Consider the following 26,496-nt stretch of genomic DNA (forward strand, 5'->3'; position numbering starts at 1 on the left):
GTCTAAGACAAAACAGCTAATCTTTCATTCAAAATAGTTTATTGCTGTCATGCAGGAGTGCCATAAAAGTCTAGACCATCACAGAAGATGCAAAATTATCATTTTCTCTGTACAAATATATTGTATGTATTCATAAATAGAAGCCCAAAATAAAGAGAAAGAAAAAGTAAGGTGGAGTAAAGAGCTTAAGCTGATCCACTCTTCTAACCCAATATAGGTTTCGTTACAATAGTTGACATGCATCAACATTACAGTGCATTATACTGGGAGCAGACGGACACACACACACACTCACACGGCATAATCCATTTACAGCTCTGTCGTGCAAAAGAGATACAAATGACACTTTAAAAAAGTACCAGTAAGAAATTGATATTTTTTTTTAGCTGGTTTCTAAAATAAAATATTCCAACATGTCCAAACCATCTGTTACATTATGAGGCTGGGGAGGCCGACTGTGTCTTTTGCAGCACTTTTTGGTTGTTCATTGGTCAGGAACGCCCTAAGTGTACCGGCATCCCTACTACTTTAGTAATCACCTAAAACTACTGATGCATAGTTCCGTGCTCATATGAGGCTGTCAATATTAAAACTGACACAATGTTCTTTGTTGTGATAATCTGAGGACAGTAATTATCCATAACAAATGTAAACATACTGTACTGAGGATACTGTTACATTAACAATACCTTTGACATTCAGCATTTAAACTCAGGATATACATCACAGACTGAATATATATATCACGGGGTTTTGTCTTCTTTGTAAAGGGGGCTCAAAGGGCCAAACATACAACAAACACAAAGGCCTCTGAGAGAAATAGTGATTTGGCACTTTGACACAACTGATCTTCTGCTTCCATAACTTGTTGAGCTAAATCTTCCATAAAAGGAGGATTACAAAGTGGTTACAACTTGAAAATGTCTATCTTAAACAGAGCAAGTAATTTTGCCTTAAATATAGCCCTTACCAGCACCCATCCCTCACTGACACTGCTGTGAAGTTTTCATTGTCCACCTAAATAATTATTAAAACAGAAACAATAAGATGGTGGATAGCAGGAGCCAAAATCCAAGTTAAACTTGCACCACGTTCATCAAATTAAAATTCAGTGGAAAATGTTGGATCCCATTTATCCAACATCCCTTTTATTGAATATAATCGTCAAAAACAAAACATTTACTTCTTTTTTTTTTTTTTTAATAGTTACAATTAAAATGTGCTTCAAGTGTTGTGTTAAAAAAATCTGTTGTTTTTCATCATGGTGTAAACTGTATACTTTCTCCAAAATGTATCCTCATTTTTCAATTCAATACAGTCATTATCATGCAGTCTGGTATTTTCAGACTGTAATGTTTAACATTTCGGTAATTATGTGTTTGGTAACATTTCTGCCTAATAATAAAAGGATACCTACACCCAAGCAGGTACTTTTAGCCAGGATTTTCAAACATGTGTTCACCTCCAGGTCCAGTGAAGATACGTGTAAATCCTAAAAATTAATCAGTGGCTAAAACTGTTGTGGTTGTTTTAAAGCTGGATATTTCAGCAAAGCACTTCTCTCTCACTCTCTCATGCACTCAATCCTAAATACTAAAAATAAAGCAAAAGAAAATTTGAAGATGCAGTTAGATTTACGTCTGTCCAACTCTCTTTTGTATACAAGGTGATGTCATTCAGGTGCTCTTGGATGAGATCCAAGGTTGCAAATTAAGCCTTTTAAAAATCATATTGTTTTTCACTTTTAGGGAGGCTAAATCACATCAGAGCACCACAGAGCAATAGTAGCTACTATTGCTGTGTTCAAACGGCACTTAAAACATTTTTTAAACAGCCTAAAGTGAAATTTGAGGGACTAACATTCTAGTCTGAGCTTTCTACTACTACTACTACTACTACTACTACTACTACTCCTCCTCTTCTGTATGAGGAGCTCCTGCATGTGTAATTTGCTCTGCCAAGACGACAACAAGCGACAGAGACACTTAACCATCAATAAAAAAAAGGGACTCAATGAAAAATTGAAAGAGTGCACATTCACTTTGGATTTGTAGGCTAGGTGGTTAGGTAGTAATAAAAGAAACATCAAGTGTTGTTTAAGCAGGTTAACAACAAGAACCAAGCAAACATTAACAGCATTCGAGTATCAGTCAAACAAAAGTGAAGACATGCAAAATGTTATAGATTGTAGAACAAGAAAGAAAAACCAACTGGGAGACACATTTCCCTTGGAGACTGGCATAACTTCCTGCAGAATAAATAATACTTTACATTCCAATATACAAACCTACCCATTCCCCACATATTCAACATAAGCAGATAAAACTGAACAGCTGTTTGCTCCCACAGTCAAGTTTCTCAGAGTAGGTGTTGTGCCTACAAAAAGATACAACGGCAACAAATTGTGCCATCATTTGACCATAAATGAACCCCACAAACTTTGAAACTTTTTTCAAAAACAGACCAGAGGAATACAGTCAAACAGCTTTGATAGCCTGTAGTTCATGTAGCCCTTATTTCCTCTGTTTCTTGAAGATCTTGAAGGTGTGTTTCTTGCGGCTGGCAGTGGAATCTGTGTCTTCTCCTGTAGAGCCACTGTCCTCCTCCAGCGGGCTTTTCTTGGAGGACAGCTGTGGGATGCGGGTGCTGCCCTTTGCCCCCGTGGCCCCTGGTTGCCCTCCTGTAGGTGACGGCGTTTCAGGTTCAGTGGAGTTGGGGCTGAGGGAGCGGGACGACTCTGACAGACTGTTGATCTCTCCCAGGCTGGGCGACTGCTCCATGCCGTACACCTCCTTCATGAGTATGGGGCTGTCAAGGACAGGCTCTGCTGTACTGACCTCATGAATGCGGTTCCCTCCGTTGGGGGTGTGAGCATGCAGTGAGACGGTGTCATCTGGACGGCTGGACAGACCGTGAATGAGTGCGGTGGGCTTGATTAGGTGGCCTTTGGAGCTGTAGGCAGATAGCCGATCACCAGCTTGGGAGAGGGACAGGGAGGAGTCAGAGTCAGAGCGATTTAGGTCCCTGTGGGAAAAAAAAAAAAAAAAAAAAAAAAAAAGTTAGAGGAAATGAGAACCCCCAAAAAAAAAAAAAAGTTGTTGAAGCCTTGCATGCTGGGGTTTATCTACACTATGCTTGCAAAGCCATGGACACGCTGGGCACAGCCCGGTCACCGGAACTCCACACTTGTTATTTGAGCAGGCAAAGAACACCAGGAACACAGAGACGTTGAGAAAGAGTAAATGCATAGATTCTGTATCGCCTCATCAGGTGCAATGATGTGAAAGCAGAATAAATAAAAAGTAAAATAAAAACTAAAGAAAGCATGACAAAATAAAATGGACTCAAAGAGGAAAAAATGATGTACAGAAGGTACCTACGTTATGATACATTGGTTAAAAAACAAAATGACCACAGGTGGTAAAACCCACACACATTGTAGAGAATTGGAAAGAGACGGGTACCCAAAGCTGTTGCTGCACGAAGAGTGTGCTTTGGAGACATCCGAGAAGGTGAAATCAGGAATGGGGTCCATGGGCTGGAAAGAAGCATGATATATATGGGAGGAATGAGGGGCACCACCCACAGAGCTGGGTAAGCAGGAGGAAGAGGGGGACAAGGAAGACAGGGACTGAGGGTTTAGGTTGGAAGAACAGATGATGGCGGGATGAGACACAGCCGAGGAAAGAGGGGGCAGAGGGAGACACTCGAGCTGACCAAACGACTGGCTGCGTGACTGTCTGAGGGCAGCCCTAGACCTGGGTGGGTATGGGGTTCCCTCTCCCTGCTGCCCCGCCAACAGGCAACTCTCTACCAACCTCTGGGAGCCCATGGCCAGCTGGGGGTCAATGTGCCGTTGGCGCAGGGACATCATACTGGGAGCTGTGGGCACAAAACAACAGCATTATCAACAACCACTAATAAAAAGTCTGATGGACAAAGGGAGACCGACTGGGAGATTAGTGGAAAGATACTCAGGTGCTGGGATATATTCTCTTGACTTAAACAGACTTAAAACTTAGAATTATTAAGGCTCAAAGATACACCCCATTTACTAATTTTAACTTCATTTAGCCTTTGTACTGCACACCATTATTACACTATGATAAAATCCCAACGCTCCTGTCTTATCTCTCCTCCTTACAAGGAAAAATATTAAATCAAACAAAAGGAGAAAACAGTGATGGTGTTACCAACAAAGACATCTTGTCTAAATTAATAAACTAAATATTGAACAATAATTAGCCTATTTACAATAAAAGTAAGTGACAAATCACTATGGGAAGAAAGCAGGGGTACACTTGGTGGTGATAAGATTTAGAGGAGGGAGTAAATGAGGCAAGCAAGCAACTAAGGTGAGGTCAGGGGTGTTTTTAGATGAACGCAGCATAGAGTTGTTGTTTTTTTGTGTCCATCTGTAGCGTACTGTCCAATTAAAAAGTATTATAGTGCTGCATGGCTTTGAGTCAAGGTAAGAGACAGGGATGTCAAACTGAGGACTAAACTGGGGCATGAATAAATGGCCAACCAGGATATTTCCACATGGGCTGACAGTCTGAACCAACAGACCACAGGTCACTGGCTCGCCGTTCCAACAGTCGGGTGCCATCTGTAGTTAGGCCAATGAGACAGCAGTAGAAGCCAAATGCCAGAAAGGTGGTGAGGGGAGAGAGGGGAGTGAGATAGGGAGTGCAATTAATTTTGATTAAAAGACTTACTATTGCTGTCGGAAAAGGACTCTGTAGTACAACTTTCACCTGCAGTTCGTCAAACCCAAACCTAAAATATTTTTCTATAATAAGTCAAATATAGAGCCCATAACAACATGGCTACAAAGATGAGATAAAGATATGTGAGATGTGTTTACCCAAGAATTCTGCAATGAAAATAATAATTTTTGTACATAATGATTTCATAAAAAATGATAGGCAGCTTTAATTTTTTGTGTGTATGTTTCATATTGACCCTAAATAAGAGTTTAAATTGGGCACTGACTGCATTTAACATGTTTTTCTTAGTCTAAAAGCAGATTCAAAAGGGTCTGTAGCACACATTAGGATACAACCACTACAAATAGGTCAGCACAAAAACTTGTTCTCATTAAGAAGTATATTTTTCTTGACAGTTGAATTACCAGAGGAATGTCACAGGAGTCTTCAGTCTACACAAAATGAGAACAATCAACATAAGGCATTCAACTGTAATTGTGAAGATAATTATGTGAATTTACATGGTACACATTATACAAATGGAAAACAACATTCACACCCATTCCATCACAGACATGTGTGACCCTCACTACCTACATCACCAGCAAGGCCACAAGGACAAATTCAGGTAATTGTAGCATAAAAAGGTCCAAATTCTCATGTGGACTGACTTTTGGATTTCCCCAGCACGGTCTTGGATTGTTTAGGGGTTCGTTTGCTAATCCCCACAGAATGGCCGAGCGATTCGGATGAACTCTTACATTGCAGAGTTCCAGGCACGATATCCTCGTCCAAGTCGTCCATGTCATCAGACATGATGAAATGCTGAGGTGTAGCTCTGCCGCCCGTCAAGCTGGGATCAAGGTTGAGGGCTGAGGCCAGAGAAGGAAGGCCTGGGTTGTTGACGATGTTAAAACCTGTGAGGATCTCTATCTGCTGCCAGCGATGAAGCCTCTCCCGCAGAGCAGCAGTCACCTCACCCAGGGCTTGCCTAAGACAGATGGAGGAGAAAGTATGAAAAGGAGAAATAAGTCAAGTAAAGTAAGCAAAGTCTAAAGCCCTATTTCGGACTGGATTTATTTCTCTCTGGGAAGTGGGGTGATTTTTAATATTACCTGTGCTGGTCAGTGATTTTAATCCAGTTTGGAACGTGTATGTGGGTAATGTTTCACCCCAGAGTGAATATTTTAATCCCCTCCACCCCCTGTAATGTTAATCCTGTCCAAATAGGGCCTAAGTCACTTTTTTTTTTTTTTAAACCAATGAAACTGCAACTTTGACCAGTTTTCTAAAATTCTGACCCATTACAATCTGTGACTTACTTTGCTGCCAGTATTTTGTGGTCCACATCATCCAGGGAGGAGCTGTGAGCCACATGGAAAGTCCCGAAGAGAGTGTTCCTTTTTTTCTTTATCTTCTCTGCCTGTGAAAACCAATGACCAAACATTTATCTCTGCTGTATTGACATTATCCACACACTATGTTAAAGGGGACTCCTGTTCCCAGGTACAACAGTCCACTGAGTGTTCAAGAACATGAATAACTGTTTCACAAGCTCATAATCGAGATTACTTAATGAGGCTGTTTTCATTTTGACTGTAATTATTTTTATTGCATTAACAACTGAAATATACACCCAATTTCTCAGGTTCAGATATTCCAGACAGGCTAGTCTCAAATCTTGTAAAATAACTGCTTTGGAATATAATCCATATAATTTAAATTGATATGTGCTGTGATCAAGGCAATAACATGAACTCTTAAAACAGCATGGCATTCCACTTTAGATATTTACATGCTTACCCCTTCTTTGGCCACCAGGAGCTGCCGTTCCGCATTTTGCTTTTTGATGTTGTAGTACTGCACTTCCACCTCGTGGGTGAGCTGCAGCCACTTCTGGAGAGAGTTTGGTGGTGACCAGCTACTACGTGACTCCAACTCCTTCTCTGCTTTCTTCAACGCCATGCGCACCTGCAACACGTCAGCCATCAGGTGACAAATTAACACATAAAAACAACATGCCCACAAACTTTATATTATCAAGCAACATATTCTAGGCAACAATTATTATTTTATTTTTAGCATTTTCTGATTTTTTTAAATAGGACAACTGCAAAAGCTCTGTGAAATTTTGCAACCAAAATGCAAGATTAGTATAAAGAAAAGACATGAAAAATATATTTTACTAATTTCATACTCAACAAACACACAAGTTGTAGAAAATTATTTTCTCAATTGCTGTAAACTGTCACAAAATTGTATAACACACACATACAAAACACTGACATGCCTCAATCTTACATACTCCAAAACTGAAAGATATATTATAAACACGTTTATAGTTAAGGGCCGATGGATCTCGACACTGAATTAAGTGGTGACTGTCCTTGCCACAGACCACTGAACATGAAACTCAAAAAGTGTCTTGCAACTACACTGAATCTTTGTGTTTCTGAATGAAAAAACAAAAAAACAAACAAAAACCTGTGACAAAAGTGCCTTAATGAGATCACTGTGATAGTCCTTCAAGCAAATACTCATGTTTTGCTTAGTTGTGTGGGCTGTGCTCTGCGGTTCCTGCCAAATTCCTAATGGACAAAGACATCAGTGGGTGTATTTATACTATAGCCAGTGTGAATCTGATAGACCTAAACATACTGTGAAGTTGTCACCTTGTAAGTTCATAAAACACTATTCACTCAGTTTCAGTGCTTCTGCTTTGTGCTGAAGCAAAGATTTGTTTCCAACTAAAAACTATAAACTCCATGTTTAAAATCACATTTATTACTTTGAAAGTACCTGTTCTAGCTCTTCTTCAGCGTACTTTTGGCGACTCAGTTCATTCTCTGTGCCCTCACGCAGCTCTCTCAGTCGTTGGGCCTCCTGCTTGGCTGCGTTGATCTCATCCCTCAGCTTCTGCTCCAGATTCACCTTCTCCACTTCTACTGTACGGTGCTCCTCCTGGGCGATCTGCAGCCTGAGAACAAGGAGAGGAAAGAAAAATTATTATTTTTAGTTCAGTGGCTGATTAATAGGGTCAAACAAAGAAACAGTGTAGTAGGTGCCAGTGTCATTGTCTGTGGGAAGGCATAACGTTTAAGCATGTGAGTACCTGTATGTGTGGAATGTAGGACTTGCTTCAGCCATGCATCACCGGAAACAATGGCTACTATGTAGAAAGCAAGGAACCATGGTCAGCTGCTAGGCAGCTCACAACAAACTGACATCAGAGGGAGCAGAGCCAAGAATGGGAACAGCTGCCAGCATGTAACTTTAGAAAAGTACAGTGCTCCTGTTGTGTTGGTTTGTATGTTTGATATTTTTAGACTAGCCTCTGAAAAAAAGTCTTTTTATAGAAGGGCTTGTTGCCCATGACATAATTATTTGTGCTTAGACACACACCATTTTAAGATACTGTAATTTGTATAAATACCTAATCCAAAGCAGAACAATTGTGATTAACAGGTATGTAGAAATATAATATACATTTTTAAACAAAGAAATGGTTTCATTTGATCCGTAAATCTAATGTGAGTCTGGGCTCTCAGGTGATAATACTTACAATGGGCTTTTACCCGAACAGTTCCTCATCTGGCTAAGCAATTATGGAATTCCCCAAGTCCTAATATGTAATACTGAGACTTATGACACAACAAAAATACAACAAAAAAAAATTCCTGTTTTTAGTCTCCAGACACTGAAGGGCAGGAAGCAGTACTATATTTCTGTCACTAGGGAGAAGCACTGTTGTCCTGTCAGGTTAAACACAACAGCAGAGAAGTGCAGAGAAATGAAAGGTGATCCAGAGGGCTAGCTATGGAAAATGTGGGTGGTGGGCAATCCTGCTAATGCTTTCGACCCTGACCTCTGCCATTCTCTAGCTAAGATTCGAAAGCACTGGTAGCGCTACAGTGCCCAGAGAGAAGACGCCAAATGCTGTTTCAAAACAGGACGCAGACACAATGTCTCTGCAGACTTTGCAGGAGAAGGTAAATAATACCCCACATGTTTTTATACACTAATATTATTAAATTTGTATTTATCTTACATCTCTAAATAACATTAATTGTGTGGAAAGAAAACTAACTTATTAATGCCTAGCACATGCAATGTTGTTCTTGTTGCTAGTCCTTTTCAAGGATGTCTGTCTGCACACCACACCCCAATCCAAATGTGGGTGAATTAGCACTAGAGCTGACATGTTAAGCAGTCGTGCTTAACATCATCTCCCACCAGTGAGGCAAGGCTGGGTCAAACAGGGTTGTAATAGGCACCCAGGAAAACCAGCTCCAGTCAAAGCCTCCTCCCACTGTCTCTCAACAGGGAAGCCATGGCTGGGCCAGGCTATCTGATACCACCACAGGATCTGCTTGAAGGTATGGAAAGAGAGCAGCTGGCAGCAGGGATCAGGAAGAAAGGCACGGCTACAGACAGAGGACATAACTCTCTCTCTCTCAGCTCAACATGTACTGTATGAGATGAAAGTCTTTTCTTGCTAGTCACACTGACCTACAATATAATATAATATCCCTTCCCACAGCCACAGTGCTTGGTTGTCCAAGCTGCAACACATATAGGGGAATCTGATTTAAAACAGTTTAAAGCTTAACACCAACTCTGAAATGTCTGAGAATCATAATTTTTGGCAGTAGATACATAGCTAGCTTGACTGATTTCTGCATACCACAGCGTTTTGATTATGAATACACAAGCTACTGCAAATCCTCCGTATAATTAATAGTCATTTTAAAAAGATTACGCTTTATGGGATGTATTCTACTTCATGAGCACTGTCCCAAACAACTAACAAGGTACTACAATCAGCTATGGTAAGTTTGGGTACCTGCAGAACATGCTGAATGTCTGCGCCGTGGGCTTTTAAGATTTATTACTGGCACTGTGGTTTAATCTGCAGAAGAGAATTAAGTATGAGCAATTAGCTTAGCAAGAAAGAAATGTCAGAGCCCACTTCAAAGTTGGCAGTGGCAGGTGTGTTTTCACAATTGTTTAAAGTATAAAGCCACAGACGCAACACACAGACTGACCTGGCAGTCTATCAGAGGGACAACGTTTGACCTGAATAGTCTGTCTCCAGTGGAGCAGTCAATGGCTCTTTTGGTTGTTATTACTACTTTCTACTCCCTTATCATACTGCTCCAATAAAGAAATGCACTTAATATACTGTATATTACATATATTATGCACACGCAGAAGCCATGACGGACATACTACAGCGCAATAGGAATAGGTGTTACTGTTCAGAAAATTAAGAATCCAATTAAGAATCCAAGGCTGACACAAACACTAAACTCAGTTCAGTAAGTGAAACTTAAGTTTTGTCTTTTCAGTCTGCTATTCATTAGAGCTTATCGTCTCATGTTTCAAAAACATGTGTCTCCTAAACAGCAAGCTGATACAAAGAGCAACTCATGTGGGTAATAAGGGTAGTAAAATAGACTGAAAGTTTTGCCTACAACAGCTCATGTCTCCCTGTTCAATGTCCCAAGCATCAAGAGAGGAATGTTATGCAGTCATGTAGTAACGGCTGTCACTGTTCCTTACTCTGGACTGAGAATGGGACTGATCCTATCCCTGGTTTTGATTTAACAAAACATGGCATCCCCAGAGGTTAAACACTTTCCATTTTGGCCACACCATGAGCTTTCCTTTACAATCAGCCACAGGTCAAATTCAACCTAGTACACAATTTCAAAAACGAATTGACATATTTTAATGAAATATGCCGTGGAAAAACATTGGTCCAAGAAGAATCCTTATGTTTTCAGTGACACAACATAATGCCACAACATGCTCACACTAACCACCAACTGACACATTTTACAATCTTTTTCTTTTAAACTCCTAACCCTTTTCTAGCTGGAGTGAATGTAATGGTAATTTCATGACAGACCAGCAGGTATAGATAAAAATTCCAATCAAAAATACCAACGCATCTATGACAAGAATCCTCTCACGCAGCCTTTCAATCATAAAAAAAAACCTTCACTGATTTCAAAATGCACTGCATTACAAAGCATTTGTGGCCTAGAGCAATAGTGAAGGTAGCTCACTTTTGAACAGTCACTTTTCAATTTAAGTTCTGCCCCAGTAACATGTTTAATCAGAAATACTTTACAGATTACAGATGCTAAACATCAGCAGCAAATGTCATTTCATTGTGACTTTAAGACAATTAGATGGCACTATCTGTGCACCTCTGTAATGCCTTATCCCTTAAAAGTAAAAAAAAAAAAAAAACCCAAAAAACCAACCCTGACCTGTGTATGAGGTGAAGCTGTGTTTGAGTATCCTTTAAAGGAATAAGAGGAAACAGTGCACACTTAAAAGCACATTCTGAGCATTCCTCAAAGTATTAACAGGACCAAAATAGTTAGATGTGTCTTATAACCAATTATTCATCATGATATTGCCAATTGCGTATATGCTTTTGGCTCTATTTGGGTGCTTTATTTTAAAACATTTCAAAACATTTTATCATTAAGGCAGCAGAATACACCAGGTCAGCATGAAGTATCCTGTGTCACAAAAGAAGTTATGCGATACTGCAGGCACACAACATTCACAAGCTTTGTTTAATAATGGCTAAACTGCAAGGTTCACAGAGGTCATCCATTCACCCGTTTTTTGGACAAATTTATTAAAAACCAAATATTCAAAAGATCAGAATAGTTTATTTCCTACAGTGAAAGCAAAGCAAGATACCGAGGGGGAAGGGTCACTGTCAAGGAGCAGCAGCTCAATACCAAAAATCACTGAGCTCCACACTGTATCATGCAGACTGAGGCTAGCCACCTAGCAGAGAAGTCTAACCTTGACTGCTTGGATCCGCAATTTATACTTTTGAGCACTTCTAAAAGGTTATTGTATGATCACAGGTGAGAGCTGGAAAGAAAATTATCTGCTAAACTGAGACCTCAGGCATCTCTTCACCACCGCAGTCTGATTACAGAGTCTGTGTTACTGTAGCCAATGCTACCAACAATACTCAGTGGTTCCCAATATATACTAATATTAATTTAAGAAGCCTAACTGTATGCCTTGATCATATGCATCTGCGGCCTCACAGCAGGAGATAACCATGCTGTCCTGCGATTTTATGGTCATGCTTAGGAACCGGCCAAAGCCTGATGAGATTAGTGCCTGTTTACTATTGTTTAGTAAAAAAATTGGTCTAATGAATGGAAAAACACTTGTGCCATATCCATATCAAAGACTTTGATCGCCATTGCTCAAAGCAAAGCTTGGCAAATTTATCCCAACAGTTTAGAAAGGCTGTAATAGATTAGTCACAAACCCAAAACATTGTATTTCTGTGTTATTTTTTGCTTTCAAAAGTCTGCGTGGAAATGCATTTTAAAGGGCATACTGATTGAACAATGTGGAAAACATTGCACTTGGGAGTTAGCTTGTGAATGCAATGCAACTGACCCTTAAGTCAGATGGTGAAACTTAAAAAATAGTCAAACTGGCTTAAACGCCATTCCAGCTGTTTAAGCAGCACATCTAAACTTACTGATGTTACCTTGAACCATTCATGTATCTGTATCATCTTATCATATGTTGTCATAAAGGTTTTAAAAGAAAGATTTAATGGTTAAATATAATTTAAATGTGACTTGTTTAAGTCAATTTATTCATTTATCTAAAGCTCTGTCCAATGAATCATAGTGCAGCTCTTCCAGTCTCTCATTACCCAACAGTCTTTTACTTCCCATTTTAGAACAATGTGGCTCTGTCCTGTACATGTAAGCCTGTGAAAGTTATGACTGAGTTATGAAATATATATATAGGATTCAGAACCATTATATGCAAATTCTTAACAATCAAGCACATCTTATTTGTATAATAAAATCCCAGACTGACAGGATTTCCTGCAGGCTGCCTCCTTTCAATTAATGCCTTCTTAAGCTAACACCAGAAGAAATACATATTTGTGAAATAAAACCTTAACCTCGGGGGAAAAGATTTAATAAACTCGTAACAAAATACTAAACGCTGTTAGACTGATTATTTAATCACTGTCGACTGAGATAATGCTGACAGACTAAGTTCACAGCAGAATATCGCAGTGTCTGAGGAAAAGGGTCCAGGATTTTTTTCCTCTCATTTAATAAATGTTCGAGACAAACCACTCAATAAGTCAATGAGCTAGGGATGTGTGAGGAATAACTCAATGCACATACAAGGCATGTAAGAAGTATTGCCAGTCCAACACTGGCTGATGATATTATTAAGATTGACAATGACATTTATCAAAATACTCTTGAGTTAAAGTTAGTTTGAAGTCAGTTTATGGTAGTGTTTGAGATCTATACTATAGACAAGAAGATGGTGAGTATAAATTAATTTGTTTGATGTTCAAAAGTTCTAATATGAAGACATTTAATACTGTGTTTTATGTGGAAATATAAAACTAATGGTATGTGTGCACAATACATTACAGTACTAGTAGAGTATAACAGTTTGTTGTGTGGGAGGTGGGAAAAACCCTCACTTCTGTTGTAGGTCATGCAGACTCTGTTCAGCTCTCTGCAGGCCCTCCAGATCTTTCATCATCTTCTTCATGTGGTCCTTAGAGTAGCGGTTCTGGATGTAGGCAAACCAGCAGCCACCCATGCCTATAACTATTGACACCACCAGCATGAAGTCCTTCAAGTGGTTATGTCTATTCACTGGTAGAAAGAGAAAAATTAAGAGGAGAAGTTACATTTGGGCAAGGCTATAAACATCAAAATCAATAAATAAACCTATAGAAGAAGTGGTGTATTGGCAATATATATCAGGACCATAAGATAAGCTGTCTAACAATGAGCAAGCTTCACAAAGATGTGGTGTGAAGCTTGTGCTTGAACGTAGCCTAGTTATACTGCAAGCTGTGTGGAGTGACACAAATAGGAAATTCAGTAGCACAAGTTCAGTTTGTGCGGTGAGAGGGGCCTAGTGCAAAAGACCATGACAAAGCCAGCTTAACACAGCCTATTTCAGTCTGGTAACCATCACTAATAAACATTCACAGAAAACCAAACAATGGCAACTATAACATGTTGGTACACATGAGGAGCTATGAATCAAATCCTGGATGCCATTCCTCAATTCATAGCTATTGAAAAATCAAAGCAGCTAGAAAGCAGCTATCCCAGTTTTAAAAAGCCTTAGATTAGATTCAGATCAACTTTCAAATGGAGGAGAACATTTACAAAGGCCATCTTAAAATTAAACCCACAGCATTGTCATGCACCAACTAACACACAGCCTGAATTTCAGCCTTACAAGCTACACAATGAGGCATATTTTTTCTTGCAAAATCTGCAAGGTTTGTGCAGGAAACAGATGTCAAAAACATGACTTCTACTTCCTGGAGTGAGACAAAAAGGAAGTAAAATTAGGAGAAAAAGACAGTACAGGCTTGTTTGCCTTTAGATATGACTAAAGCGACATGCCACCTAAAAACAATGTTCTTTGAAAACACTATGAATCCAAATTTCACCCCACAGCACACATCTCTCTCCACATGAACCCTATGTATGGAAAAAGGTGCGTCACTAAGTCTCTAGCTTGTGCTAAATGATCTTTCAGGAGGGTTGTGTATATTCCTGTAGACTTGCATATAAGTCCAGAACAAACACAGGTTCACCAGAGTCAAGGAACTTGGAGCCGCTGTGCCTGCTATTGTGTCAAAGTATATACTAGAACTGAGAAACAGAAAATCTACAGGACAGCTGTAAACCACTGCTCCTGTCTCTTCTTAAATTCTACTGGATAAGTAAGTACAACAACTAGGCTTCAGCTACATTTGATAGGCCAGTATATGCACCAAGACAACCACCAAGAGAACAACTCACCAAAATGAGGTCACGGTATTTAACTGAAATGCATGTGTGCTAAATTTGTCTTGGGCCTGCATTGTGACTGAGCACGGATGCTTAAAAAGGAAATACTGCGCATTATCTATGAGAGAATATAAAATAATGCCTAATGCTACACTGTTGTCCTGGTTCTGTTTACTGCTCTGCCTTTTGTCATCACCCATGTCTAGTCTATGTAATTTGCTACTTACATACAGTAAACACTACATCCACTGCCTTTCAGAAAGACCACCTAGAGAGCATAGTGGCATTTAATTAACCACAAAAACAGGACGTAACTGGACCAATATGTGCTTGGGTTAATCATCACACATATGTCCACTAGATTAGGATCAACCCATTGTGAGATGTGTCTTAAAATGCTGCTGGTATATATAGTCAGTCAGTCTGACTGTTAGTGGGACTCCCTGGCTTTGAAAGGCTGTCAAAGCCAGACAGCGCTTGCTAATGTCTTCCTTCGGGTGTGACTCTAACAAAACACATCCACAATGACACATGCCAGACACAGACCACTACACACTTCTTTCCAATGCAAATGCCTGCTTTCAATAAAAGGTTCATTAAATTTTCCTTTTCGTGCTTCACTAATGATTACATATATCTGATATTATCAGCTCTCTTCTTCCAAATATGCGCCCTTCCACTTCACTTTTTATCCATCTTAGTTGTGCTGTAGTAAAAAAGGATCAAACTTCAAGGCTAGGGAAGTCTCTGCGCACCATTAATATTTTGTACTCTATAGATTAATATTTTTCACAACACCAAGTCCAGAATGTTCCAGACTTTGAGCTCAACAATACAAAATGTCAGTATTAAGCGGTCACACTGTAACTAAGCTTTTAACGACAAACATGTTGTTTTTCAAAAAAGTACTAATACTTTTGGGAAGTCATTCTGGGAACATTTTCCCAATGTCAACACAGATTATTTAAGAAAATATAAAGTGCTGCCAAGATGTATGACAGCTGAGACACACCCCATCCATTGTGATGTTATGAATCCCTAAAGAAAAAACCCCTGATGAATTATAATCTGCAGTTACAGAACTGGAGCAGTGATACTGGAGAAAGAGAGGATGAGGGGTTTATTTGTCTCAGTACGCAGTGAGGTGTGTCTGGAATACAGAGCAGCGTGGGCTAACCCTCAGCTCACTTCCACAATCTCTGAAACTTATACAGGTGGTAACAGGATTTCTCCTACATATCAAAGATGGGCTGACTAAAGGGAGTAGATGAGTAAGTGACTAAATAAATGAATAAAGCAAACAAAACCCGACCACAACATAGCATTGGGACAAACTGCTGATGAAAAATGAGAGTAGCAGACAAGGGTGGTCAGGATGTTGGTAATGTTGGTAGGCTGTTAATACAAACGCAACACTTCCTACCGATGTTTCACAGAAATATTCTTCCAATTCAAGAGAATCAATTGTTTTTTCTGTGAGGGAGTTACATGAAGTGTTGACTTAGTCATTTCAAAGATGTTTTATGCCTCTCTGATGACCAGTTGTATACAACTTAACCGGTTAGGTGAAAATATGCGAGCGAGCCATAAACTTCTAACATATTTAAAGAGCAAGCAATGCCTTTCATTTGGAACAACAACAACTAAAAAAAGCACATAATGCAGATGCAGAATCCTCCAAATTAGTTTTAATACACTCTGCAACTAGATCAGTATCTCAATGAAAACAGTAACGACAGGAAACTACAGTGTGTGAAAGATCTTTTAGCATCCAGGTAAGTGGAGCATTTCAGTCTGGTAACAATATTAAGAAACCATTTGGTCCATCACCCAGCTTTCCTCCAAATATGACTCAATTCTGTTTACAAGTTTTTGAGATATCCTGCTTATTAAATAGACAAACAAATGGGACTGAAATCTGAACCTTCATAAAAATGTAATGAAACAGAACCCCCCTTCTCATCTCTCAAACAAATCATTGATGTTATATGAATGAGAGTACAGGAATTAAAAAAAGAAGTATGTCACATACTCAGGGGTGCTCCAAACAGTACAGTGTCCAAAGATTTGAGCTGCAACTTTTGCACATGGCTGCGATCCAGAATCTTCAGAATAGAGAGTGCCAGAGTTGTGTTCTTTATGGCGAACCTGAGAGAGAACAAACATGCAGTCATTTTGCAAGAACAACAAAGGAAGGGCAAAGGGTGTAATCCATTTTGAGCCATATGTAATATGACCCCTTAACAAATCCATCTAAATCCAACCAATCAGATTTAAAAACACAAACGGTTATAAGATACACCCATTTTGACAAATGTACAGAATGGATCCCTTTTATTGAAGCCAAATAAAATGAAATAAAAAGCCATAAGTTAAAATAAATGTAAAAAAAACTGACACTGACTGAGTAGAGTACGGAATGTAATGAAGAGGGTAAATAGTTTTTAAATTGCTGGCACTAAAGAATTTGCATCAAGTCAATTTATTTGTGTTGGCATAATTTCCACATTGTGCATCACTGCTGTCATGAGTAAACTCTGTAGCTTGAGTCTTACCACTTTCATTGAAGTATTCAATTTTCATTTCTGAGAATAAATAAGTCTTTACCAGCCTTATATAAACCACAGCGTATTTGTGGTCAAGCTTAAGAGGTAAATTTTTTACAGATCTAGTACATTTTGCAATTTGGAGAGGTTAGAAAAAGGTGATACAAGTTGAGATACAGTATCCCTTACCTTGGCATGGCACTTCCATTAAAACTCATCTTGCGAAATGCATCCACATATTGTGGCAGTTCCACATAGGTGATGAGCCATTCCACCACCTGATCCACTGTCCAATTATACACTGAGGGGAAAAGGAAAAAATAAAACATAGTTACAACGCTCATCGATTCCCATTCATCTAATACATGCAGAATTCAGTATTGATAAGACTGCACGGCTATAATACGTCTCCATCACATTTGGTGCAGTCAGAAAAGTATTAGTAATATGTTTTGTTTTTTTTGTTTTTTTAAATTGTTTGCTCTCTTCCAACAAATTTGTTTTGAAATGAAACAATGACTATGTGGTTATACACCTGACTTTTATTTTTAACAACATTTGAAGGTGTTCACATCTACGTATATTGAGTGAACAATGTACTTTTAGACCTAAAGCTTTTTCCATTCATTTCAGAACAATGTAGTAGAACAGTGGTCCTAAACAATCAGAAAAGGCAATTAAGAAGTGTTTCTTGGGGCAGTCAGTCAGCTGACCTCAGTCCAACTCATCATGTGTATCACTTTAAGAACAAACTGACAGCAAAAAGGCCCAGAAACCAGCAACTGAAGATGGCTGCAGTACCAGTCAAGCAGAGTATCGCCAGGGAAGACACCAAGCGTATGTAGCTTGGTATGACGTCTATGGGTCATAGATTTTAAGCAGTTAATGATTACAAAAAATCTGCAACCAAATATTAATATGATGACTTAAAGTTGTGTTAATGTGTACAAATACTGTTTGTCCCCTAATCTCCCCTATGTACCTAATGTACAATGTTCATCTGAAATAGATGTAAATACCTTCAAATTAAAGCTGAGAGTAACCTCATAGAACCTTTGATTTTAAACCCAATGTAAAGAGCCAATACAACAATGTGTCACTATCATAACACTTTACTATATAGCACACCTGAATGATCTATGAGGCATCCTATAGCATAACATACATTGGTTTGTCCACAGTAATAAATGGGTAAGGAAAATCCACTCCCCAATTCCTGGCAGACAGTCCACAGTGTGGGCTGTCTATGTTAATGTGTTGCTCTCTTGAACAAAAAACCCAGTTTCCTGGCTCAAAACCTGCAGAGCCCTGTCAAGAATCTGCAATGCAGGGTAAGTCAGTTCGATGAGCAAAAAAGGGGAGAAAGGCAGCTGGAGGGAAGGGTGTGAAAAGACATGAGTGCCAGATACAGCACAGCATATGAAAAGTGCTCTCAAACATTACACGACAGCCCAGCTAAACAGATAGGCAGAAGGAGGTGAAAGTGTGGATGTTAATTTTGTGCTGACAGATTCAATGATGGCTGTACTTCCCCTGACTGGAGCTGATAAGTAGACTGCACTTTGCTATACAAGCCATCTGATCAACTGCCTTGCTCCTTTGTTGTGCGAGTGAGAAGGTCAAGCAGGGGTAAGGTGTGAACCATACTTTCAGTCACAGGGAAATACATAAACTCTAATTTACAGGCTATTTACACTGCTGTCCAGAACAAAGTCACAACGAGTGTTTCATTATAAATAATAATTATAAGCCCAATATCAAACAGCATATCAATGTGAAACATAGCGTGCAAAACAAGATTCACAGCCTACAACTCAAGACTCAAAATACAAAAAAAGATCTGAAAGAAAGGCCTGTTTGTGCAATCACTGCTGGCATTCAGGGGGAAAAAGATGCCTCAAAGCAGTACCTTCAGAGCCCTTCCATGCATTCCATAAGTCCTCCACACTGATGAACTGGTCATCCCCATGGAAGCTGTTATGCTTGGCTTTGGGGTCATGGTAATTTAGATCTTCTCTGAGGAACTGCAGGATGACAAGGAAGTTTGTAATGGTTACAAAGAATCTATCTTGCACAAGTCACGAAAGTAGTACAGTAACACTTAAAGGCCTCAAATCTTACAAATTATCTTTTCTAGCTCCATTACTGACTCAATCTCATAGAGAACTTTAGTTAGCTTAGTTTGACCAATGCTGCAATGTAGAATTTGAATGTACCACTCAGTGTAATGTTTCAGTTTTCCTTTCACCTAATTCAGGAATCAAATATTATCAGATCATAGCAAATGCCCACATACTAAACACAGACAGTACATCTGAGTTGGGGTTGACTGAATACAATGTATGAATAGCTGGAGGACAAAGATCACATTTTTAGAAATTTGCTGTTGAGGGGTTTGGATTTGTTATGAGCACTATGACCCGTTTCAGTACTGTGGTTTTTATGACCCCCATAAAAGAAGAAAATGCAATTCTTGTGGTTTATGTGTGTATTTGCTTCACTCACTGTGAAAGGAACATAAAACACTATAAATATCTCAACCATACATGACCTGAAAAGCTTGTCAACTATTTAATGGTCTGGAGCAACGCAGCGCTTCCTCACTCTTGTTAGTAGTTACTCTACATTGTTAATGTAATTATTAATATAATTGAGTAATGTTAAAGCAAAAGTTCAACATTTCGGGAGATACACTTATTTGCTTTCTTGCTGAGAATCTTGCCTCAACAAAACGTCGTCATTTTTCTTCCTGAAGTCAAGAAGACACTGTGAGGTTTCCAGGCAACCAGCTTTGATTCCAGGAAGTTACTGCTCGCGGCCAGTAAATCCGGCACATAACCCTGCGTAAAACTGCAACTTGTAATTTTTCCAATTCGATTTTTGTACAAATTAAACAAATGAGATATGTGTGAGTTTTAGAGGTGCTGGTAGGTATGTCACGATCATGAAATTTTAGTTGACGATTAATTGTCATACAAATAATTACCGATTTAATTCTCTTTTTCTGTTCATTTTATGCCACTATTCATTTTAAGCCTAATAATAATTTAATAATTTAATAATAATAATAATAATAATAATAATAATAATAATACACATACACCTCATGAAGAACAAAAGCCATTATTGGTATTGAACATTGGAACGTGTACATAGATTTATTTTAGTGTTTACTCCCAAACTACTTTAATCTACTCACCTTGCTTTCCCCTCAGTTCTCTTTTCTCCCACACACACACACTGGCTTGCTCCGCTTTGACTCTTTCAAAATGATCGAAACGGTACGTTGTACCGAATGACTTTTGCACCAAAAAGGTGCACTTTCCAGCTTATACAAAAAAAATCTCTCTCTTTAAAAATGCTAAAATGGGTCACCAAATTTCCCTTGGGCAGCCGTTAATATACCTGGGCGACCCGACCAAGTAAAGTCTATTGGTGGTGCGGTTAAAAGCATCCAGCTGTTTTTATACAGGTGAATAGAAACGATTCTAACGATTATGCAAAATGATTGCGGTTAGCTCAAATAATTGCGATCAGATGATTATGTGATAATTGTGACACCCCTACGGTGGACTTTGTTACCTTCAGACAGAGCCAGGCTAGCTGTTTCCCTGTTTCTAGTCTTTATACTAATCGAAGCTATCTAGCTCCAGCCTTTAATTTACTGGACAGATATAAGAGTGGTATCACTCTTCTCATTTGCCAAAATGTTGAACCTTTCCTTTAAGTATATCTGTAACATGTACCTAGCTACAAGTTGATGTTTCCGTTGAGTTACACTTTGGGGTGAAATATGATATTTGTCCAGCCAAAGATATGAAATTTCCTGAAAAATAAAATAGATTTTTCTTAATTGTAATAGAAACAACATCTGAATTCCATCCTCGCCCCCACTGGAGTGGTACTGGTCAACTGGCCAATGGAACCAAGGTAATGGTTGCCCACTATATTGTAAGCTAACTCAGTTACTAGGTTTTTAAAAACTTGCACTCCCACAAAAGCCTACTCATGCAGCATGGGTGAAAGACATGGGTGAAGTCATGATGCCTTTTTTTCTTGATAGATTTGTGTGGGAGGATTTCACTACAGGGTAGAGAGATGGTCTGTACTGCAGGTGAAATATCACGCTCTAGAAAATATATTCATTAGAAAATTAGCAGGACCTGTATAATGTGGCCAAGACCAGAGGCTTATTCTTAAAATCCAGATGCAGTGCAGATACTTTGATCTTGGTCATAAAGAAATCAACTATCCTCTTTTTCAATCACTGTATGATAACAGGAAGTTGGACTACTGTTTTGAAGTGCTCTTAATAGTTTTGAGCTTTCTATTTCTTGGCTCAAAGCCACTACAGATATGAGTGCTCACTGTACTGAGCTTGATTCTTTGCCTTAGGGGTATTTGCATGCCAACTGCCTCTTCCAAAAGCAGAGACGGCTGCAGTGGTGACGCTGCCTGCTTTGGTCAGGCCTTAACCACATGCCACAGACTGAATCATACAGAATTGAGGCTCCAGAGGAGGCCTGCTCAAGGCCACTATATGCAGTTTAGACTAGAACTCAGGATGTAAGCTAAATTGACTACAGGCAGTGTCTTTAAGGCACCAGTGATGTCTGACAAGCAACAGACTTGACTTCTGATGAGCATTATACAGCTGTGAACAGATGTAAGCTCTAATTGTTTATACTGTGCTTTCATTATACTTCACTACATTGTAAAGAAAACCTTTCTAACACTATTCTTAACAAATTTCAAAAATAAAACCACAGTCTGATTAAAGGTACACCAATACCCTTTGTTACAATAAGTTTGTACAAATGTGACAACATCAATGTCTATACCATGCATGCCAGTTACAACCTCACTTAATGTGAATTAGGTTAATTATTTGACAAAAACTTCAGTAAAAAAAGAGCACTGGAGCGCAAACAGGACAAATCCTCCAGTTACTCAGTTAAGGTCATTACCAGGCTATGATTAACTCCAAATCCTATGACAAGTCAGATGACAGAGGACAACAATAATGATACCTGTAAGCCTCTTCAGACTGAATGAAGACCACCTCTGTGACTGTACAAACCAGAAAACCTTCAACAGAGCATCAGCTCCTGTTAATGATGATTTAAGCTGTTACTTACGCCGTCTGTCTCTGCCACGTCTACATTGCCATTTGCGTCATCATCCATCTGCTTGTGGATACTACGGATAGCCTCATAGCTGAGAATGGCGTTCTCATCCTTGCATAGTGGCTCATCGATGCGACAAAAATCTGGTGGAGAAACAGAATCATATCAAGATGGTGTCAAGAGGCAACTCTGAAACTCATGGGTAGCACTTGCAAACTTGCATGTGCTTCAATAGTCTCCTAACTTCAGCTCATTATGTGATGGCCACAAAAGTTCATGGTTTTTTAACCTTTTCGCAGAAAAATCAGAATGCAAAGTCCCCGGTTGGATTTTTCTCTCTCTCTCTCTCTCTCTCTCTCTCTCTAAGATAACTGAACTGCAAAATTCCTTAGCTGAAGACAAAAACTTGTTTATGTAAGACATTTCACTCAATGTGTGGATGTAACCAAGAAACCAGATGCCATAACTGTCAGACCTACTGTGTAGATCAAAAACAGTCCATGTCACAAGGCGAATCAGTTTTTAATAATAATGGGCTTTCAATTATATATTTTTTTCCATCGATTTGGATTTCACAATTCTGTTTGTCATAAAACTTGGGTTTGTTATTTTAAATGTTGTTTATGTTCAACTGTATTCAGCATTTTGACAGGCAGGCCTCAGTAACGTGTGAGGATTTTAGTTTGTAGGGCTCCACAATGAATTGTAGTTCAATCAGAAGTGTATGTTTCCGTGATAGCCTAAATAATCATGTAATTTTGTAATCTGCAAGTTATCTAGTGAAGCCTGTCTGCCCTCTGTGTTCCCTCTCCTTCCTGAGGAATTAGAAATCATCTGCCATAGATCAGAGATAATGCTGCCACTCCCACTAAGAGGAAACCTTATTTGACATGTACTGCAGACACTCAGAAGTTGTGTGAAAGGGCATGGCAGGCTATTAACAGTAAGTTTAAATGTGAATTTTAATTTAAAGCAGCATGGTTGAAGTGAATTCACAAGAACACTGCCCCTGAAACCTTCAGAAGCATACATTTATTCAATTCATTTTAAGTCGGTCTTATATAACCTTTATGTTCTATGTGCTGCTGCTGCTGATTTTTAATCTCAGTGAGGCCTTTTCCTGCTTAAATTAAGTTATATAAGAAGCATATGTCAAACAGTTTGCTTCATTGTGTATTTCATTGCTTTATAAACACAAAAGAGGAACGTGACAGTGAGAGTTAAGGGGGAGGCTGGCCTTGCTCACCAACATGAAAAAGTGGCTCGCGCTTCTTAAGTTTGGGTTTTACCAACAAGAATGTGCCGCTACATAAAAATTTTGATTGAACTTTTCTAATCACAGCACTACAATTTATTAAATAAAAGACTTGATTCTAGTTTAATCTGGTTTACTAGTAGATGGGTATGTTTTGGTTCAACACTTAGGTGAAATGAATTCCCAGACATTGCTTTTCAAGTTGCCTGCATCATCCCCACAACAATATGGTGTAGGAGTATGCAATATCAAACTCACCTCTCCTTTCATAAATGGCTGAGCTCAGCTCCATATACCTCAATTGATACTGCTTCATCATTAATTACTGTCACCCACACAATAGTGTATAATCAACTGCAGGCATTTAGTTTGAGTCGTGCTGAAATTTACAGTGTAATGCCCCCTCCCACTGATCAATTTATCATACCAATCCACATTTTCTATATTTCCAAAACAACATGTCATGACAGATTTCGTTTAGCGGTTAGAGATAAAAACCTAAAAGTAAACCATGTTACAGATTAATCTCTGCAACAGTCACTGTGTCCATGAATGTGTGTCTATGAAAGATTTTGTAGCCGGCAAATTGTGCTTTATATTTCTCTACATGAAACCACTAAACTAGAACTAGAAAGGCTGGACGCACAACGTGAACTTCCGCATAATGAAAAGTTAACTTTTGAGCCACAGTATACAAGCAAACCTGCAAAGCCACATACCAAAAACACAATTACTCTCTCACACTCACCATTTTAAACAAAGAATGACAGTTATCCTAGTGAAAACCTACCACCTGCAGCACTCTCATACACCCAACCTGGCCCTCTTTCTCATTTGGCTTGCAAACCTCCAGAGACACAAGATAAGATAATTTACATACCAGTCAGCCTGCCCTTTTTCAGAGCTCATGTTACGCAAGTCACTCTGTGTGCCTGCATGTAGATGAAGAACACACTCCATAACTTTGTTACACCATAACTGCAGCACTTACTATGTCCTATCGCCGTGCAGTAAGTCACTGCAGGAGCGTGCTGTTATGAGAGGTTCACGTTGCCTTTAACATTGAGAGTCTACACATTACATTATGTAGTTAAGAATTTGGTGACACACATGATAAGAAGTGCAAATCCAAATTGCGAGTGTATATGTAATATTATTATGTAGTCCTCTATCCTATAATACTGTGCATTCCATAATTTAATCTTGTGCTAGGCCAGCTTTTTATGCCACTTTACACAATTAAAGTGTAATGAAAAATAATTCATGGTGTAAATATAGTACCTCCAAATTTAGAAAAAAATTAAATAAAATACAATATTGATCCTACTTTAAGATTTAGTGGAAACAGTTTAACATCTTGATTATTACTGATTCAGAAACTACTGAAACCCCTGCTCATTCACCGCTAAACATTAGATCAATTACCTCCTGTTTGACTAGCTAGCTTGATCTAAGTTGGAGGACGGGGCTTAATGGAGAATGCCAGCCGGACTATTCTCAGCATGGCTACATATAGTGATTGCACAATCACAAAGATGTGGCAAGAACAGTAATACTCTAACTGCCAAATATAGTGTGTGGATATAAAATAGACTTAATGAACAACAAATTAATGCCATGAATGATTACTCACCTGACACCCCATTTTCAACAATTTGACTGTCCGGTGTAGGTGAACTTGGTTTTTCAGTCCAACTTTCTCCAACGAGACACAAGCAAAATATCCACAAGGTCACCAATATGTTGAAATCCATGGCTGGTGATGCTAGAAAGAAGACAGCAGAGTCCCTTGACAATTCTAGTATAACGAATTTGCAGTGTTTATAGGTTAATCAATTAAACATCGCTCATAATAAAAACGAGGTGGCTATTTTGTCTCTTAGAAAATATGAAATATGAAAAGGAGAAGAAACTGCACCAATCGGCTTAAAGCACGCCAAGAAATACGGTTAGTTACATAAAGATCCCCTGCAGCAACTGCAGACACATGCCATAACTTGTCAAGTGTACCTCTTCTTCCTGAATGAATGAAAGTCGTTAGCTTGCTAATACTGGCTTTAGCTAAGGAAGCCTTTAAACCCTCCTTTTGTCAGTGTCGTTGTGCTTCTGAGTTCTTGGCGGCATGTTTGCAAACACACAACCTGGTCCGTCGGCGTCTGGTGACTGAATGTCTGACAAGCCCCGGCTAGTTAGTTAGCTAATCATCTCGGCTAACTAGGAAATGAAATGGTATATCAAACAATGGGGAGTAACATTACAAAGCCCTCACACTAACGCTTCCGTGTTTTTTCAGTTTAGGTCGGTGTCGACTTACGGCATTTTCTACAGACGTACGTTAGCCACCGTTGACGTTTAGCTAACTACAAGACACTGCAAGTCACACAAGGGACGTTGATGAATAGCAACTGTAGATTTAGCTAGGTAAAAATACATACTGGAACAATGTAATGCAGAATAATACAAAAATAAAGTTACCTGTCATATATTAAAGCCAGCAGATCTGTAATTTTAGCTCTGTGCTAACATTGCAGCAGACGCCTGGTCGCCTGGAGTTGAAGCACAGCGAACTCCACCTCCTGTTGGAAAAAGGTCTCGGTCTTTCCCCCGACCGAGACTGAACCGAAAAAGCCGCAGAATGGGGACAGAGGGTGGGCTTGTCTTCCTCTACACCAAAGTCCCTGGCTATCGGTTGTTATCATCATCAAGTGTCGCCCCCTAACGTCTTGAGTGTATAATGGCTGGTCAAAAACATTTAAACAAATTGCTGAAGTGTGCCATCTAACGGATTGTTTAAGCCATTACATTGGGACGCAAGGGTCTGTAGATATATTAAAGGACAATTGCACCAATTTTCAACCTTCCTTCTACAGTATCTACCTGTCATTAGGGCTGGGAAATACAATAGCTTTTTCACGGAAGACTTTCTGTCAAATAGGGAAAAGCACAAATGCGAATAATAAACTTAATGTTGGCTGAATTACATTTAGCTACTTCAGTCTCAGGGTCCTG

General features: G+C 39.1%; 1 protein-coding gene across 11 annotated transcripts; it reads right to left on the minus strand.

The window, feature by feature from the left end:
- Nucleotides 1–22: 22 nt before the first annotated feature.
- stim1a (stromal interaction molecule 1a) lies at nt 23–26,178 on the minus strand. 11 transcript variants are annotated; one of them, XM_044201753.1, is made up of 15 exons: nt 25,963–26,176; nt 25,121–25,252; nt 22,245–22,375; nt 19,016–19,130; nt 17,296–17,407; nt 16,593–16,708; nt 13,225–13,402; nt 7,509–7,686; nt 6,513–6,680; nt 6,032–6,132; nt 5,471–5,700; nt 4,529–4,609; nt 3,819–3,882; nt 3,465–3,538; nt 23–2,977 (listed from the first exon to the last, which is right to left on the minus strand). In XM_044201753.1, the coding sequence occupies exons 1-15, from the start codon at nt 25,967–25,969 to the stop codon at nt 2,514–2,516; spliced, it is 2,151 nt and encodes a 716-aa protein (XP_044057688.1). In that variant the 5' UTR covers nt 25,970–26,176; the 3' UTR covers nt 23–2,513. The 11 variants fall into 11 exon arrangements, with proteins under 11 accessions (XP_044057688.1, XP_044057685.1, XP_044057690.1 ...); XM_044201757.1 differs by having other exon boundaries at nt 1,102–3,024; nt 25,963–26,175; XM_044201750.1 differs by having other exon boundaries at nt 23–3,024; nt 3,465–3,882; nt 25,963–26,178.
- Nucleotides 26,179–26,496: the final 318 nt, after the last annotated feature.

This window comes from Siniperca chuatsi, linkage group LG7 (genome assembly GCF_020085105.1).
Source record: "Siniperca chuatsi isolate FFG_IHB_CAS linkage group LG7, ASM2008510v1, whole genome shotgun sequence".
Classification (NCBI taxonomy): domain Eukaryota; kingdom Metazoa; phylum Chordata; class Actinopteri; order Centrarchiformes; family Sinipercidae; genus Siniperca; species Siniperca chuatsi.

Coding starts and splice junctions, on each gene's coding strand:
- stim1a (XM_044201750.1), bottom strand. Junction 16,709..17,295: donor AATGGAAGTGCCATGCCAAG/GTAAGGGATACT, acceptor GTTCTCTCTCAG/GTTCGCCATAAAGAACACAA. Junction 4,610..5,470: donor CGTGCCTGGAACTCTGCAAT/GTAAGAGTTCAT, acceptor GCCTAACTACAG/ATGGCACCCGACTGTTGGAA.